The sequence below is a fragment of the Schistocerca serialis genome, chromosome 2 (genome assembly GCF_023864345.2).
Source record: "Schistocerca serialis cubense isolate TAMUIC-IGC-003099 chromosome 2, iqSchSeri2.2, whole genome shotgun sequence".
In the NCBI taxonomy this organism is placed as follows: Eukaryota; Metazoa; Arthropoda; class Insecta; order Orthoptera; family Acrididae; genus Schistocerca; species Schistocerca serialis.
In genome coordinates, this window is record NC_064639.1 from 1,102,688,285 (window position 1) to 1,102,706,056 (window position 17,772).

Genomic DNA, 17,772 nt, shown 5'->3' on the forward strand with positions numbered 1-17,772 from the left:
GGCAAGGGAGCGACCCAAGGGACCCCTTCCTAGCGAGAGGAGCCGAAGAAGACTTATGCTTCTCCGCCACAGAAGTGGGGACTGATATCCCCGATGGTTGGGAGGTGTTGCTCCTGCAGTAGGTGGTGCAGGAGCAATAGGGAGGGAAGTGCTGACTGCCCGCCACGACCCCCCCCCCCCCCATCCAGGGGGCACATGCAGTCTTGCAGCTCTGAGAGGTGACTGGGGTTGGCGGAGCTGATGGCACTAGAACTGTTGTAATGGCAGCTTAAGACGATGTCATATGTACAGGATTTAGACATTCAAATTTCCTCTTAGCCTTAGTGTAGGTCAGTCGGTCCAGGGTCTTTTACTCCATAATTTTCCTTTCTTTTTGGAGAATCCTGCAGCCTGGCGAGCACGGTGAATGGTGCTCTCTGCAGCTGACACAGGTGGGAGGCGGAGCACAGAGAGTAATGGGATATGACGGGCATCCACAATCCCAACAGGTGACACTGGAAGTACAGCGGGAAGACATATGGCCGAACTTCCAGCATTTAAAGCACCGCATTGGGGGAAGGATATAGGGCTTTACATCACAGTGGTAGACTATCACCTTGTCCTTCTCAGGTAATGTATCACCCTCAAAGGCCAAGATGAAGGCACCGATGGCAACCTTATTATCCCTCGGACCCCGGTGGACACGCCAAATGGAATTTACACCTCACCGCTCTAAATTGGCGCGCAGCTAATCGTCAGACTGCAAAAGAAGGCCCCAGTGAAATATGATACCCTGGACCATATTTAAGCTCTTATGGGGCATGATGGTTACAGAAACACCCCCAGCTTGTCACAAGTGAGTAACGCCCATGACTGGGCAGAGTATGCTGTTTTGATAAAGACAACCCAGATCTCATTTTGGGCAAGCCTTCCACCATTGTTAACCTTGGCCTTCATTCTCTTCCTAAGGACACTACTCCAGTCTCGGTCTATCATCTTCAGTTTCACGACCTTTGCATGGAACTTCGCGATAGTACCTCTGTATACACTGATGGTTCTCGGACTGCCTATGGTGTTGGGTGTGCTTTCGTTATTGGCACCAGTGTCGTTCAATATCGGCTTCGGCACACTGCTTGGTATTTGCAGCAGAGCTGTTCGGCTTGTATCATGCCATGGAGTACATTCGGTGACACAGCCTTTTCAATTGTGTCCTCTGCTCAGACTCACTCAGCGCCCTTCAAAGTCTATGTGCACTGTACACCGCCTATCCCTTAGTGCAGGGGGTGCGGGAAAACTGTCATTTGCTCACTCCTGTGATGTTTCTGTGGGTTCCTGGTCACGTCGTTCTGCTAGGAAACGAGGCTGCTATGCTGCTGCCAAGGCTGCAGTCCTTGTACATCAGCCCGCGAGTACCTATTTTCCCCTCCGATGATCTGTGTGTTGCCGCCTGTCAGGCGCCAATGGTCCTCCCTTCATGGGAATAAGCTCAGCCTTATTAAGCCTCCCCCAGTGGCTTGGACGACCTCCTCTTGGCACTCCTGCTGGTAGGAGGTCACTTTAACTAGGCTGCGTATTGGGCACTGCCTTTTCAGCCATCGTTTGCTAAGTGGTGCTACCCCACCATTTTGTACAAGTTGCACCCAAGTTTTAACTGTCCGCCACTTCCTGACGGAATGCCTATTTTTTAACCGTTTACGTTCCCGCTTGGGTTTTCCATCTGAGTTATCGGCAAATGACGTGCGGGCTGTCTACCACATTTTACTTTTTATCTGCCAAAGCAATATGGCGAAGGCCATTTAATTTTTAGGTTTGGAGTTCACTTTCTGTATGGTGCCTTTTTAGCCCTTTTTCCATGTACCTGTTTTTAGGTGTATCTTATTATGTCAATTGGGACTGACGTATAGTTGTTCCTTAACTCCTCTCTTCTTCGTGTTCTTTGTTTTGACATGGGTGCGTGTGACCCCAGTAGTTTTTTGTGCCCTAAAGCAAAGCAAAACACAGTTGCCCACATTAAAGCTCACAGAGACAATTTTAGATGTGCAACACAGCACACGCTCCAATGCTTTCTTGAGTGCACTGAGAGGGAGGTGGGGCTTTTTGAACTCTTCTTGGAGGATGGATCAGTCATTTGTCCCATTATTCTGTCCACCACAGCATTTGGTAAGTAATATTCACACTTGTCTTCATAATCATTCATGGATGTGTATAGTCTTCAACCCGCTCCAGTTCCATAACGATTGGAATTCGGGCACACGTTCATAGGACTTTGTTTATTTTCACACGTAGAATCACCTCACAAATTGTGACATTCCTCTAGAATCAGCCTGTATATTTTCTTTGCTTGAATGTTTGTAGAAGCCTAGTTCATGGCATCAGAAGTAGTTAAAGCACCTTAATATTTCCTTTTCATGGGTTGACTGATGATCAGAATACTTACTTGCTGCGACAACATTGGGTAAGAAAATGTGCCACAAGAGCTGAAAGCAGGAGGTAAGAATGAAGAGGAAAATTCAACCAATGGGATACAATGTGTGTTTATTATTCCTCTGTGTCTATAGAGTTCTTGTCTTTTGTCATTCTAAGTACAAGAATTTTATTCATGAGATTTTCTACCACAAAGGCCTTTAAAGATGTTATGATCATGGTTGCAAAATTGGAACTTGAGTAACAAGAAAAATCAGAAGACAGTTGCATGCAGGAATAAGTGTGTAAAATTATTCAAAATTACAATAACATTTCCACAAAAGATGAAGCTTTAAAAACAATTAGTTTTACAGATTATTACCAGAGAATATAAAAATAGCCAATTGCTATCAAGTTGTTTCTTATGCAAACCCGTACCCCTGCAAATTTTTCTTAGGGTAAAAGAGGCAGTAGTGAAGATACGAAACATTTCGTACCACTTTTGAATGGTACAAGTTGACGGTTACATTCTTTCCCAACTACAAATTGTTTCAGGTTGCCTAGCTGCAAGATGGAGCAGAATTTTGCACAAAATCTTTTTTGTGAAATGGAACAAGATAGTGTGTATGGGAAAGAAAATTTTACTTTTGGCATGTAGGTAACAGTCACCCTCATGTGGGTACGTCCAGCATTACAGTCTTGTGCGATGGAATGTTGTGATAGAATGTCAGTCACTGAAAGCCACGAGAGAAGAGGTCTAAAATAGTGCCATTGTTAAAGGAAGCAGTGTAGCATGTGAGTTTGAACTATTGAAACAAAAACCTTTCTTAAAGATTTTGGTTCATTCAGGGTTTGCTAAAGAAAAGTGATGAATCCAGGTAAGAGGTATCTTACAAAGGGGTAAATGGCTACTAGGGTATTAAATGTGAACATAGCAAGAAGTGCCTGCATCTCTGTGTGCAGCCTTAAGAGACAATAGAGGCTTCCTGTTACAATGGTTGCTGGTTCCCATTCCTGGCACGTGGAGGGCCTCAAATTTTGTCAAACATGTTTAACTTGATCCTATTGTACAGTGAAAGCAGGTATCATTGTACATAATAACTTTTATCTGATACTATAAATGTGGGTGGACTCCAAATAATGGAGTTGGGTCTGAGGAAATGAGTTGTCTTAAAGCTTAGTTTTTAGTATGGTTTGTGCCTATCGATTGAATGCCAAGGCTGTGGGCTTCACTGTTACCTTTACTACTCTTGTTACATATTAAATTAGTGATTACAGTTGGGGGTTTGCATTGTTCAGTGATATGCAGAGTGCAAAACCAAATTTTATGATGTGAGAGAAAATGGAGAATCCTTCAAATTGATGTAATAACTACATTGAGGAGTTGCCATCTTTTGGCCATACCTTAAGACATTGCTGAGCCATGTGTGATGGGGTATTTGTAAATGTTCCTTGAAGAATGACACACACAATGGTTTTGCATCTACAACTGATCGTACCTCACTGACCATGTCTGAGTTTTTCTGAGTACGTTGCTTCTCTTGATTTTCCAGCAACCACAAGGATTGATGCTCTGTGCATTTGCTTAAAAACGGTGTAGAGGGAGGTTGCCCAAAACATACCTAGAATCTAAATAATTGCATGTCTTACCATTTGGGGGTTCAGACTGCATGCAGTGAGGGCTTCACGCTGTACAGGTACATGGTTTCATTTAAATGTCTCTTTCCCAAGTGTGTGTTCTTGATGCAGACTTACTGTGCATGTACTGACTCACTAAATGGATGCTAAAGTTGCCCAACATTGAAAGGGTTGCACCAAGTTGAGTGATTGACAATGTTCATTAGCATCAAAAGCATCAGCACTTTCTTCACTGTGGAGAGGGGATTTTCTTCTTCTTCTTCCCAAGATTCCACACCAGTGATCTGTATGGTATGGTGGCAGTAAGAGGGGAACAGTTTTCCTATAAAAATTTGGTAATGAAATAAACATGAGAAAATTTGTGCTTCTCAGTGCCAAAACGTTTGTTCCTTATGCAATTGCACAAAGTCTCACAGTAATAGTTGCACAGTAGTGCACGTACACAATAATACTCGTGAAGCTTCCATTCACAGTGTAATATGTATGAATACATGTTTCGTCTAAATGAATCACTGGTTGCTTCCTATGGTAAATTTTTTTAAAGAAATCTGATGTAGTATGCCATTTCTGCAAGTGTGTCCTCTTGTTCACAAGACTTGTTAGCTAATCTATTAATATCAGTGAAATTTCATCGTGCACATTTTGCTTCATCTGTTTTAGTGCAGACAGGTGAATCCCATTACATTTGACATATTGTTTCTCCGTTCATCTCTACACCATTGACTTAGTTAACTATCACTTGCCAACATGTGCTAGGGCATGCCATCTCCTTTGTCCTTGTTACCCCTTTATGAACATGGCTGCAGCTACCTTTATTTATTATTATTATTACTATTATTATTATTTATTATTATTATTATTATTATTAATATTATATAAAGTAACATTCTGAACCTTAATAATATGTGTTGCTTGGTTAACAGATGAGACAACAGATCCTGCATCTCACCCATTTGTGTGGATTAGTAAATGGGTTGATTATTCAGATAAATATGGTTTTGGCTATCAGCTGTCTGATGATAGTGTCTGTGTTATGTTCAACGATTACACGAAGTTGAGCTTGCATCCCAACCGAAAGTAAGTATAGTACAAAGATATTTGCATGTAAACCAGTTTGTTAAATAAGATAGGCTCTCACTTTAACTTTTTTCCATTCGTTGATCCTTGATTATAGGGCAATCTTCATTACAGCATGTTCTTGGCATTCACACAAATTTGTAGACGTGTCTGTCTGTTTTGTAACCATACCATTTCTGCTCACTCAACTCTTTAATTTCATTTTTTTTATTTTCTAATTTTGGGCTGAAAAGCCTACAAATGCATTACATACAGTTTAGCTATTTCAATTTTGCTGAAATGAAGTTTGGCCCAGATAGGGAACTAGATCAGTTTCATTCCTTTCTGTGCAAAGGCTGCATAAAGATTTAACAAACAAATGCAGTCAGTGTCTTCAGACTTTTACAGAGATGCATGTTCAGTTTTGATGTCATGTTGTTCTGTTAGTTTCCTTGCAGGTAACAAGTATTTGTTTCTTCAGGCATTGAGTACTGATAGTTAAATTTTACGGTGTATAGAAAGTACACAGTATTGAGCTTGGAAGCAGATAATAAAGTTCCATGAGAAAAAGAATATACTTGATTCACTAACAAAAAAATTTTGTGGAAGCTTCATACATAAGGATAAAAATGTGAAGTTGTTGTAGTAGTGTATTTAGTGGTGTAATCTTAGCTAGGCATTTCGCTGACACACTGCAGTGTATTGCAAGTAGAGGTGCTGCTCATTCTCCGAACACTAATAAATTTCTGAAATCCCTCTTCTGATTTGGGATGCACTAGTAAACCCCAAATTCTTAAAAGAATTGAACCTCCATGTACAAAACAGTTCCAAACTTCTGATTGCTTTACAAATGAATAAATGGGTTAAATACTTGCCAATAAGGATGTAAGTGAGGAAAAGGTTTAGAAATACATTTTGAAGTTCATTGGAAGTCACAAAGTACTTTCATCGTGAAACACTGGATGAGTTTAGGCAGGGAATTTGCACTCCATTTTAAGGAAAGCTAGTTCTTTTTCACATCTCAGTGTTTCACTTCCTGCCTGCCGTACAGTGATAAAGTTTTGCAGGTACATTTCTTGGTATATATGGGAACTGTCGGCAGAAAATGTTGCAAGTACAGTTAGTTGTAAAGAAGTAATAACTTAAAATGTCAGGCCTAGTGATGAAGTTACACTGCACGAACAGAGAAAATGTAAGTGATGAACTTTTTCCTTTCATCATTTTGTGGATGGTGTCAGCAAGAAAAAGTTTTCTAAAGGTTGGAGTATACTCACCAGAGCAATGGTGAGTCCATTGGTTTGCTCCAGGGGGTATCTTGAGTGGCTACTCTAACACACACAATATTAGCTCACTTTATTACAATATAGATAGAAATTACTGAACTTTGCACTCCGTTTCCACAGGAATCCAATAGTGTTGAAAAGTTTTTCTGAACATTGACTTATCACTTGGTACAGACAAATTACAAATCTGTCATTCAGAGTATATTTAACAACTGCTTTCACTTCTAGTTCTGTACAAGACAGTAATTACACAGCTAGTGTACTAGGCTATGCTGTTCCCTTTCTCAATAAACATTGACGGGGCAGAGTAGTACTGCGCTAGGCTGTAATTAGAGGGCGGTGTAGCAACACTTGCAAGGCTGTGGCTATGTGTGGTTGTGTTGCAAGGTATCAGCCTTTGTTTGGCACCTCACAAAAGTTTGTTGGAAATTATGTGGTCTCATTCTCAAATAAAGTAAAACCACAGTAATCTGGCAGTCTAGCATGTTCAGTAGTTTGGCATCGCTCTGTACGTACTCAACAGTTCAGACACGCTCGGCAGTGGTCAACAATTAAGTCATGTAGTACGAATAGTCATTCTAGTCACATCTCGAACAATTTCTGTTGTGCACCAATTGTGTACAGCGATTAAAAAGTGATGTTTCAAAGTGTAATTATGATTAATGCTGCTGTCGCAAGTAGAGTAGTTATGTAGAAATAAGGTTATGGAAGAATATAATGTTGATTCTTGAACAATAAGAGATTTTTTGAAAAAAGGTTAACTTCGAAGGTTCGCCTCATAGACAGGTGCAGTAAAAGACATTGGATCACAAAAAGCTTTGAAAAAGGCCAAAATAGATCAGCTGCATAAAATTTTGTGCAAGTGTTTCTATTCCAATAGATCTGAAAGACTACTTCATTGTTAGCAAGTGCAAAAGGCAAAGAGCTTTTAATAGAGTTAAAAAATTTATTGGAATTTGTGGAGCTTATTCCAATGCATGGATGACATTGGAATTGTGCAGGGGCTGGTTTTTAGCCTACTCTCCATTGTCCAAATTGATCTCGGGGAACATATTTGCCACTCGCCTTCAGCAAATGCTACTTCCCTGATTCAACCAATGGATTGGGGAGTAATTCAGAATTTAAAGTTTCTTTACAGAGCTTCTTTCCAGGAGCTTATCAATTCAGACTGTTCAGTGGTCTTCCTTTAACTTGAGTATCAAAGGTCCTATTTCTGGAACATCTTTGGTGTGGAATGAAGTAAGTCTTTTACTCGTAGGAAATCCTGGTGAAAACTCTGACCAAAAGCCTATGAAGAAACAGACTTCACTATTCCAAATGAAGGTAATGCTGTTATATGGTTAAATGTTCATCAAAATGAAATGAGAAATTTGTCACAAGATGAAATTTTGGACTGGATAGACTTTGACAGTCACAACCTCCTGCTGCTGTTTTGTCTTCAGTCCATACTGTTTGATTCAGCTCTCCATGTTACTCTATAATGTGCAAGCCTCTTTCTCTCCAAATAACTACTGCAACTTACCTCTTTCTGTATCTCCTTACTGTGTTCATCACTTGGTCTCACCGTAAGATTTTTACCCCTCGCACTTACCTCCAGTACTAAACTGGTGATCTCTTAATATCTCCTCTCAACTAATCCCTTAATCAGGTAAAGTTGTCACATATTTCTTGTTTCCCCAATTATATTCAGTACTGCCTCATTCATTATTGATCTACCCATCCAATCTTCAGCATTATTCTGTAGCACCACATGTCGAAAACTTTTTTTGATCTAAACTGTTTATCGTCCATGTTTCACTTCCATACATGGCTATGGTACGGACAAATACTGTCAAAGACTTCTTGATTCTTAAATCTTCAGTCAGTGTTAACAAATTTCTCTTCTTCAGAAATGCTACCTACATTTAATATCCCCTCTACTTTGGCTTTGATCAGTTATGTTGCTGCAAAACTCGTCTACTACTTCATCTAATTTCCTAACCTGATTCCCATTGCATAACCTGATTTGACTAATTTCCATTATCCTTCTTTTGCGTATGTTAATCTTACATCCTTCTTTCAAGACACTGTCCATTCCATTCATCTGATTTTCCGAATCCTTTGCTGTCTCTGATGAAATTAAAATGTCATTGGCAAACAGTTCTTATTTCTTTTCCCTGAACTTTATTTCCTACTCTCCTATTACAAATTTTTCTTTTGTATCCTTTAATGCTTGTTCAGGGTACATGTTGAAAACATTGGGGATAGGCTACAACCCTGTCTCACTCCCTTTTCAATCACTACCTCCCTTTCATGCCCCTTTACTCTCACAACTGCCATCTGGTTTCTGTAGAAGTTGTAAATAGCCTTTTGCTTTGTGCATTTTACCCCTGCGACCTTCAGAATTTCAAAGAGAAAATTCCAGTCAACATTATCAAATGCTTTATCTGTACCAAACATTGGTCTACCTTTCCTTAACCTATCTTCTAAGATAAGTCATAGATTCAGTATTGTCTTGCTTGTTCCTACATTTCTCCAGAATCCAAACTGATCTTCCCCGAGGTTGGCTCCTACCAATTTTTCCATTTGTATGTAAACAAATTGTGTTAGTATTTAACAACCATGACTTAACAAACTGATGGTTTGTTAATTTTCACACATGCCAGCTACTGCTTTCTGTAGAAATTGAATTACTACATTCTTCTTGAAGTATGGGGGTATTTCGCCCGTCTCTTACATCTTGCACACCAGGTGGAAGAGTTTTTCATGACTCTCTCTCCCAAGGCTATTATTAGTTCTGATGGAATCTAGTCTACCCTGGGGCCTTGTTTTGACTCAGATCTTTCAGAGCTCTGTCAAATTCTCCTTGCAGTATCATCTCCCCCGCCTCATATTCATCTACATTCACTTCCCTTTGTATAATAATTCTTTAAATTCATATTCTTGAGGAAAAAAACCTTGTTTCACAAAGCGCGTAGCATCCAGCACACGTTGGTCTATCGATCATTCGTATGACTTTGAAACGTGTCCCTGTCGGTTTTTTGAACATTGTTGAACACATTCTAAGTTGATTTCCGAATGAATCATAAGTTGATTCGTGAATGCGTGCATAGTGTACGTGATGTGTCTGTCAGTGGAATCTTTGCCACATCTAGAAATAAACTTTCCTGCAGACAAAAGGGGCTATACGAGCTGAGTAGAGTAGAGCCGAAAGAAAGAAAGCCAACCACTGTCCGATTATGTGGTTGATTGGGTTTGCGAATGATGAGCGTTTTTATGATTACCACCAAAATCCATTGATTCAGACTACCAGGATGCGAATAAACGACTAATAGGAATAACAGGTACGAGAAATTATGTATTATCTTCTCAGTGTGTCCAAGAAAATGAAATTTTGACAGAAAATTTGTGGCCGGATCGATAAACTAGCAAGAGCCAGTTGTACAGTCTCTGGCTAGCAGCCGCTTTAAGGTCTATTCTGGAAGTAGCGCGGAAAACGCGTTGTATGAACACGTAAAAACGCCTAACCCGAGAATAATCTCAGGATAACTAAACTGGTGATTCTGGTAGAGTTAGTCAAGTTAACCGGCGAATAAGCTTTGACACTGGCAGGAATAGATACAGAATTAGTGATTACAACATTGTTTGTTTGAACGAGGAAGGAGAAGAAATGGTGAAATCACTTAAATTATGTAAGAATATGACGTTTCTAAATTCATATAAAAATTTCGCACTGCTACTTTTCGATCTCGTGCTTGAGAAACTGGAGCGTATGAATGAAGTGTAAAACTATTTTGTAACGTAAAGCTGTAGCGATAGCAAGATTAGAGAGAAAAAAATTCTAGGACCTAGGGATTGAAGAAATGTGTACTGTCTTGCTTGTCTCTTCTCTTTACTGGTTTTGTGTATCCTATACCTAATTTTATGTCACACAAGGTAGCAAGTTGTTAGCTAAGAGGGGATAAAAAGTTCAGATTTTCTGAAGAGTTTTTTTTTAAAGAAAAAAGAGTGCAGGATGTCAAACCCACCGACTGGAAGCAGGAGAGGCACCATAGGACATTTTACTTTCCACTGTCCTGAATATAGTTTGATGGCTTCCAGTACAAAATATACACGTTTCAATTCCACAGACCGAAATACAGTGACGTGCGATAGAAGAATGCTGTGTGAAGAGGTGTGGCGTTGCACTTTGGCACACTTAAGATCGAATAACATGTCTTACAATTCCTCGGACACGTATGTTTTATGTATCAGAGCCTTCAGAAAGATGTGTGCTACAAAATCAACGTTTTTTTGAAAATTCGATTTTTTTAAATTTTTTGACGTCCTATCTCAAACGGTCGATGGACGCCACTATCTACTATTGCCCCGGTTCGGAAACATCGTAGATACGGGTCTGATGTGCTGAGCAGTCTGAGTTATAATAGGGAAGCGGGTAGTCTTCACGGGACCCTTGTTTACAGTTAGTGACTTTGCTGTTTCCTCTTTGTCTACTGGACTCACATCAAATAAAAACAAAATTGATTTCTTTGACCCGGAGCTATCATGTGAATTAAAATACATTCACATAGTTACAGAAGGCTAAAATACATGATTAGTTTCAGATTTTATTTTATTTCCACCTTTCTGACAGTCAAGCATTAATTGCCATGCAAAACAATGAAGTTATTTTTATCGGTTTGCTGAAGAAATTTTCTTTTATTAATCTTTTCCGCTGAGGCAGTCAATATATTTGAAACAAAGGGTTTAATTTCAAACTATTGGCTAGTTTCAACTGTTCACTACATTTCAAGTGTACGTTTTCATCTTCTAGCACGTATGGCATTATGCCATAACAAAGAACCGGACATGAGATAACAAAGTACTGGTACCCAAGGAAATTTACATCCCGAAACCACATTGAAAAGTTTAATATCAGGTCGATGCCTACTTCACTGGGAATCTGGGACTCATTTAAAAATCAGCTCTTTGATGACGAGCCATGTAGAAGAATTTATGGCCCAGATCATCACACTTTTATGTCGTTATTAAAAAGTTTACTGGCATTTTTGTGTGATATCTCTTAAAATGTAATACGTGGATAAAAGACCAACATTATATGTGAAAGCTTAGCTTGTCTTGCAGCGTATGGGCCTTAGAGACCAATATTAGATGTGAAAGTGTTGTTTTTCTTGTAGCAACATTATATATATTAATTTAAACCATAAACTTTTCCTGTTCGTGTGTTCGCGCTACTGAACAGTGATGTTGTTATTGGCAGAAAGCGTTTCTAAAGAGGAGAAATTTGTTAACATCGAGTATAGACTCAAGTGTCAGGAAGTCTTTTCTGAAAGTATTTGTATGGAGTGTAGTCTTGTATGGAAGAGAAACATGATTGATAAATAGTTCAGGCAAGAAGAGAATAGAAGCTTTCGAAAGTGGTGCTACAGAGGAATGCTGAAGATTAGATGGGTAGATCACATAACTGAGGAGGTACTGAATAGAATTAGGGAAAAGAGGAGTTTGTGGCTCAACTTTACTAGAAGAAGGGACCGGTTGATAGGACATGTTCTGAGGCATCAAGGGATCACCAATTTAGTATTGGAGGGCAGCGTGGAGGGTAAAAATCGTAGAGGGAGACCAAGAGATGAATACACGAAGCAGATTCAGAAGGATGTAGGTTGCAGTAGGTACTGGGAGATGAAAAAGCTTGCACAGGATAGAGTAGCATGGAGAAATGAATCAAGCAAGTCGCGGGACTTAAGATAACAGCAGCAACAGGATGTATGCTATAAAGTTTCTTCATTTGTTCTACAAAATGCTGTTGTTAGAGATTTTTTATAACTTTGAAGGCACCAGAGAACACACGACAAAGAATCAGGCTATTCGCCCATTGTTTACCTTGTCTCTCTCACTCTGTCCACTACTATTTTTAGATTATGCTCAGTAATCCAGAAGTTTTGGTAGTATCACACCATCAAGGTCCCAGAGGTACTGGATTAGTGGGTTTCTGCTGTACTATGGTATTGAAATTCGGGTGTTTTTGCACTGTCTTTTACTCTGCCTCAACATATTTTCTAATGGTAATACTGTATTTATGTGAATCTAATGCACCCAGATTTTAAAAATTGTCAAAGAGAGTTTGTTGATACATCACTGGCTGGCTAAATTTAGTTTACACAGTGCTTGAGTATGTGAACACTCAGAATAATAATTATGACCCATTGTCAACTGACAGTTATTATTAAAAAACAACTCCTAACCTCACTGCTTATATCTTATGCGCACACCATAAATTACATGCATTCCTAAGCGTTATTCAATAATGTCATCATTACTGGGTATCCTTGGAGTCTGCATCAGATACATTTGATCTTTCCCGAACCCCGGAGGCATTCCAGAGCACATAACTTCACTGCCTCCAGAGTATTTAAAATATAGCATTTTTTGGATGATTTTACGATCTTGGGTGCCTGGATGCTTTTCCAGGCAGGTGAAACTGTGAATGGAGAGCAGAACATGTAATTTTTCCTGTCTGAGTCGGTTCACAGTTTGCTTCACAAAACCATTTTTCCTTCTCCTGAGCATAACCTTTGAAAGGCTTATTTATACTAACATTATTGAAGGTTTGTAACACAAAAGTCATTCCATTGTTACTGGCTATTGCATCATAAGTGAGATGACTGTGAAATGGAGTAAGACAAAGTATTGGTGACAGTTCCCATACTTTGAGCCAGTCAAGTATTATAGTCTGTCATGCATCCCTTCTCTAGATTTCAAACATCAGGAAACAACTTTGCATTTGTAGGGGTCTTGGGGGGTTGTTTTCCACTTGAAGATAAAGAACGGCAGAAGTTCGGGCCCATCCAATGTGTTTGACAGCATTACAGTAACACACTTTAACACCACGATGTTTTGATGGTAACCACTTTTGTCCCCTTCTCATCAGTTGTGTAATCATGTCATATCAAACCAAATTGGTGTCCCCTCAGTGTTGCCTATTTGACCCAAAATTCATGTCTTTTTGAAGTGTGATGGTATATCCATGAAACTCCTAAAGTTTCTTCTCAAAATCCTGTGGGGGATTTGACATGTTGTTGTACAGTGTCTTAGAGATAAGCCTACCTGTTTCATAAAGCAATCAACCCATTGATCACTAGCCTTTAACTGTTGCCTCAGTATATGAAGAACTGCAGCCATCTCTTTTGCTTTGTTTCTTATGGTGTCAGTTGTCACAGGTTCCCCATTCTTCCGTCTTTCACAGATGAATTCCAGAACTCCTACCTCAACACCAAGAAGACTTCCTTTTGCGAGGGCCACTGAATCTCTTTCAAGAAGCGATGGTTGCAAATAATGCCAATTTGTTCCTTCCATAACCAAATGTTACTCTCAGCTACATTGAACTCTTGTCCCACCCACCTGTTACCATATTTTTTAGCCCAAAAGTGACTTTATGTTTGAAAGTAATTTCACACAATGTTCTTTCTGCTTGCCTAAATTTAAACGACGTTGCAGGTGAACAACAGATTCATGTAATGAGCCACTGAATCGTATGTGCACCTCAGTTTTGAATACTGCATGTAGTAAAAAGGGTACATTAGATTTGTGTAAGTACGGTACTTATGTTATTGTGTTCAACTTTTACCCGTAAGGTAATACCACTTAATGAATAGATAAGACAGCATTCAGTCAGTAATTATACAAAATACTGAAAATAGTTTATGCAGTTCTTATGCTGCAATTGATACAGGGCTTTGGTGCTGGTTATAGGATAGTGTTTTACCAATATAGATTCCTTGTTAAAGTATATGGTGAAACATGTGGGTGAATAACTGTCGTCATAAGGTTTCTACTGTGAGACCACAGCAAGCAGAAGTGTGAAAATTATTAGAATCTACTAGAATTTTTGCAGAAAAAATGCAAGTTCATGTTAAATGTTGCATCATTATTTTGTGTGTGTGTTTCATCCTTAGAAGTGAATCAGTTCTGCTTGGCATACTTTCTATTAGAAGGGGCCAAATATTTTGTTTCTTCATCAGTGCTATATTTCTATGCGTTTCTTGACAAGTTTTGTCTTTCTTTCTTCAATATTTGCTCCACTAGTTTGTAATAGGGCTGATTTCTGGGCTGTTCCCAAGCCAGGACGAAGTTTTTCGCCATTTTCAGCCAAGTGTGTGCAACAGACATAGCCTTGATCACTTACTTTTTCATGTTGGAAAGTGACAAGTCAGAGAACCTTTAATTCAGCTGAGGCAGAATATTTTCCTAGGACTTCCTGTATTGCTGCTGCGTCATTCAACTTTCAGCTTGTAGTAATAAAAATTTGTTTGCTGAAAAGAGCACAAAGATTCCAGGTTTTAGATTAGATTGCTGTTTAGATGAATGCAAGAAGTCACTGAAGGAACATGATTTAGCATTTTCTGTTGTTTCGTCAGTGAGTTTTGTTTATTACTTCATCACACATCGCACAATGTTCTGTTGTATTGGTAGTTTTGTATCTACCATATATTCTACAGATTATTGTTTCTGATACTACAGTCTGATATTTCAGATATGTTAAATAATTTCCCGAGCTGTTCTTCATTTATAACTGTTGTTGTTATTGACAGTAATGTGTGGGCTGGTGGTAGAAACTCCGTGTTTTTTGCGATAAGATAAATATGTGCAAAACTATTGTTCAAACAGCAACAGCAGTAGTGATGGTAAGAGGTGTTTTAATATATCTATAACAGGAATCAGACTAAAATATCAAAAACTGTAACAATAATAATATCAATAAAAGAGGGTCATTTGTAATCAAAAAAATAAACAAAATCCATTGAATGTTGAGCAGAAGGTACTGAAACATGCTTAAGTAAATCAAAACCACTTACTTCCTACAAGAGTCGCCTTGTTTTTCTGCCTCAGTCTGTGAATTTACTGGACCATCTACTGTCCCATCCTTTAGGTGGTCATCCAGTTGTTTGTTCCCTTGTCTGTAGTCTTCTGTTCAGAAATTTTGGCTAGTCTTGTTAGGTCAACTCTTTCAACATGATCCTTGCAGTTTCTTGTCTTCATCCATTTATTTATGTCTGGTATTCCACACTACCTCTTACCGATACATTTCTTCTTTTGTTCCATGTGCTATCCCATGGATCTATCTTCATACATTCTTTTCCATTGCTGTCAACTTCAGTTCCATAATTTCTGTTTTTCCTTCATATGTTGTAACAGGACGCACCACTGTTTTATACATTTTTATTTTCAGCTCAGTTGCCTGATCTGAACAGGTCTCAGAAGGCCCAATGGTATTGACTGCCGTATCATCCTCAACTGGTACCAGTTGACATTAGGAATCTGTAAAATAGGTTTATTTACCTTTCCCCCATCATTCCCAAACTGATGCTTAATGTTATTAGCCTAGTTGAGTCTTTTACTAACCATTGCCTGTGTTAATTTGCCTTTTGTTCCTGGCTGATGTACCAGAAGACTAGCAATTGCTAGTACAGATGTGTACCTCAAGCTCATGAGGTAATGCTTCAAATCCTGATAATAAGCCTTCTGTGGATTTTGGCAAGTTACATGATTTTACATTCAATTTTAACCTTCAAGCACGTGTGCTGATTTTCGCAACATGAGGGGGCATGTGGAATACTTCACACATGTAAAGAATTACTGTCTTTGTGACCACAAGGTTAATGTGTATAAGCAAGATCACATTGTAATCTTAGTTTAATTAATGATGATTAAATAAACTTATGTGCTAAATCACTGTTTAATTAAACAATAATAAAATAACTTTCAATGAATCACACTGTTGCTGCATAAAGATGTTACCACACAGTAATGTCCCACCTCGAGCATTAAACAGTGCACTTGAATTGGACTGCAGTGTAATGCGTATTTAACTACTAATTATCTTGTACTGCCTCATTGTGGGGTTGTGCTGCTAGCTCATAATCTAGGCCATTTTATTGCACATTTCATATATTTCTTTTTCTCACCTGTTTCACTGCGAATTTTATATTGCTGCTGTTAACCTAGATGTTTGACAAGACAACTTGTCACTATGATAGCTGAAGCAATAATGAAGGAATAGATACAGGCTCACGATTGTAAAACGTCAGTGGAACTGTGCAAGACAATGTTATTTGTGGTTGGCGCACTTAATACACAGGTGCACCCGCTCGAGGTTTATGACTCGGTTTACTCTCCCATCTATGTCTTCCTTGATGTACAGAATATTCATGTCTGACTTAATTGATTTACTGACTTCTGTGAAATTTTTGGGCAGAAGTATATTTTTCTTGAGTGATTATTTTTAAGTAAGATTTCTACAACAAACAGCATTTTATGAGAAGTTCTACTTACTGTGTATGTATCCTCAAAAAGCTACAAGGGTATCTAAAATTCTGATATCTGTACAAAATACTAATGCAATTGTTGTTAATCTATTGAGACGTGCAGCACTTTTGAAAAGTGTGTACATCATATTTTTTGATGAAAGTAATTCAGTTTGGTATTGCTAAGTTTGTGTAAATGGTCATACAAAGAGCAATTGAATTGCTCATTGTTAGAAGCCTGATTTATATATAGATAATTCATAAAGACAATGGAGTTAAAAGATGCTGTAAGCATTTCAGTGCAGAACTAAAAATTTCCCCATGAATATACTGTTCTGGAATGAAAGAATGCCATAAAGTAAAAAACTGACACATAGTGGATTTGTATGTAATGCAGTTCATTGTATTACAGTCTGCACATAAGATTTCTATATGATTTACCCATACAACCTTCAAGCCTTTAAAACAGGAATCAGATGGTACAGAGGCCACTAAACTCCTCATTGAGCTTGTATTTTCATCATAAAACTCCCTATTAACAAATTTCTGGGTGCTCAGATATTTTTTCTTTAATTAGGTGTTTTAGCTAAAAGTATTCTAATGAAGTGTCTCATAGTCAGAAAACAGGTTTTCCAGCCCATATAATCGAAACTTCATGTCTTGGTCATAGCAACCTTTAAATGTATATTATACCACATTTCTCATTAACTAGACAGATAGTTGTAAAATCACTAAATGGTGTCTAGATGTAAAGGCATTATCTAGAATGAAGAAGGAACTTTTTCATTAGTCTTGTCATATAGATAAGTAACGTTGCAGAAAAAGGAAAAGTTAAATATAAGTCATTTATTTATTGAGTTTGGTTTTTTTTTTTTTTTTTTTTTTTTTTTTTTTTTTTTTTTTTTTTTTTTTTTTTTGGGGGGGGGGGGTAATTGAGAGGCAGTTAGCTCTTTCCTGTCGGAATACTGCAAGAATAGTAGCAGCCGTTCTAGCTGCTTGATGTTGGTTAGAACCAGCTCGTCTGTATAACTAAATGGCCAAAACAGCCACGTAGTTCCAATCACAGGTTGACACTCTGAAGACTTCAAATGGCAATAAAAATGTTAAATTATTGACTGTATTTAAAGAGTTGT

The 17,772-nt window shown here is 38.5% G+C and overlaps 1 protein-coding gene across 1 annotated transcript in view; it reads left to right on the forward strand.

The window, feature by feature from the left end:
* The window catches only part of LOC126458562 (serine/threonine-protein kinase polo-like), a 77,482-nt gene that overhangs the window by 30,524 nt on the left and 29,186 nt on the right, over positions 1 to 17,772 (forward strand). Inside the window, exon 8 of the mRNA XM_050095681.1 lies at positions 4,944 to 5,097. Coding sequence (XP_049951638.1) covers positions 4,944 to 5,097 — 154 coding nt within the window. The remainder of the gene's footprint in view (positions 1 to 4,943; positions 5,098 to 17,772) is intronic.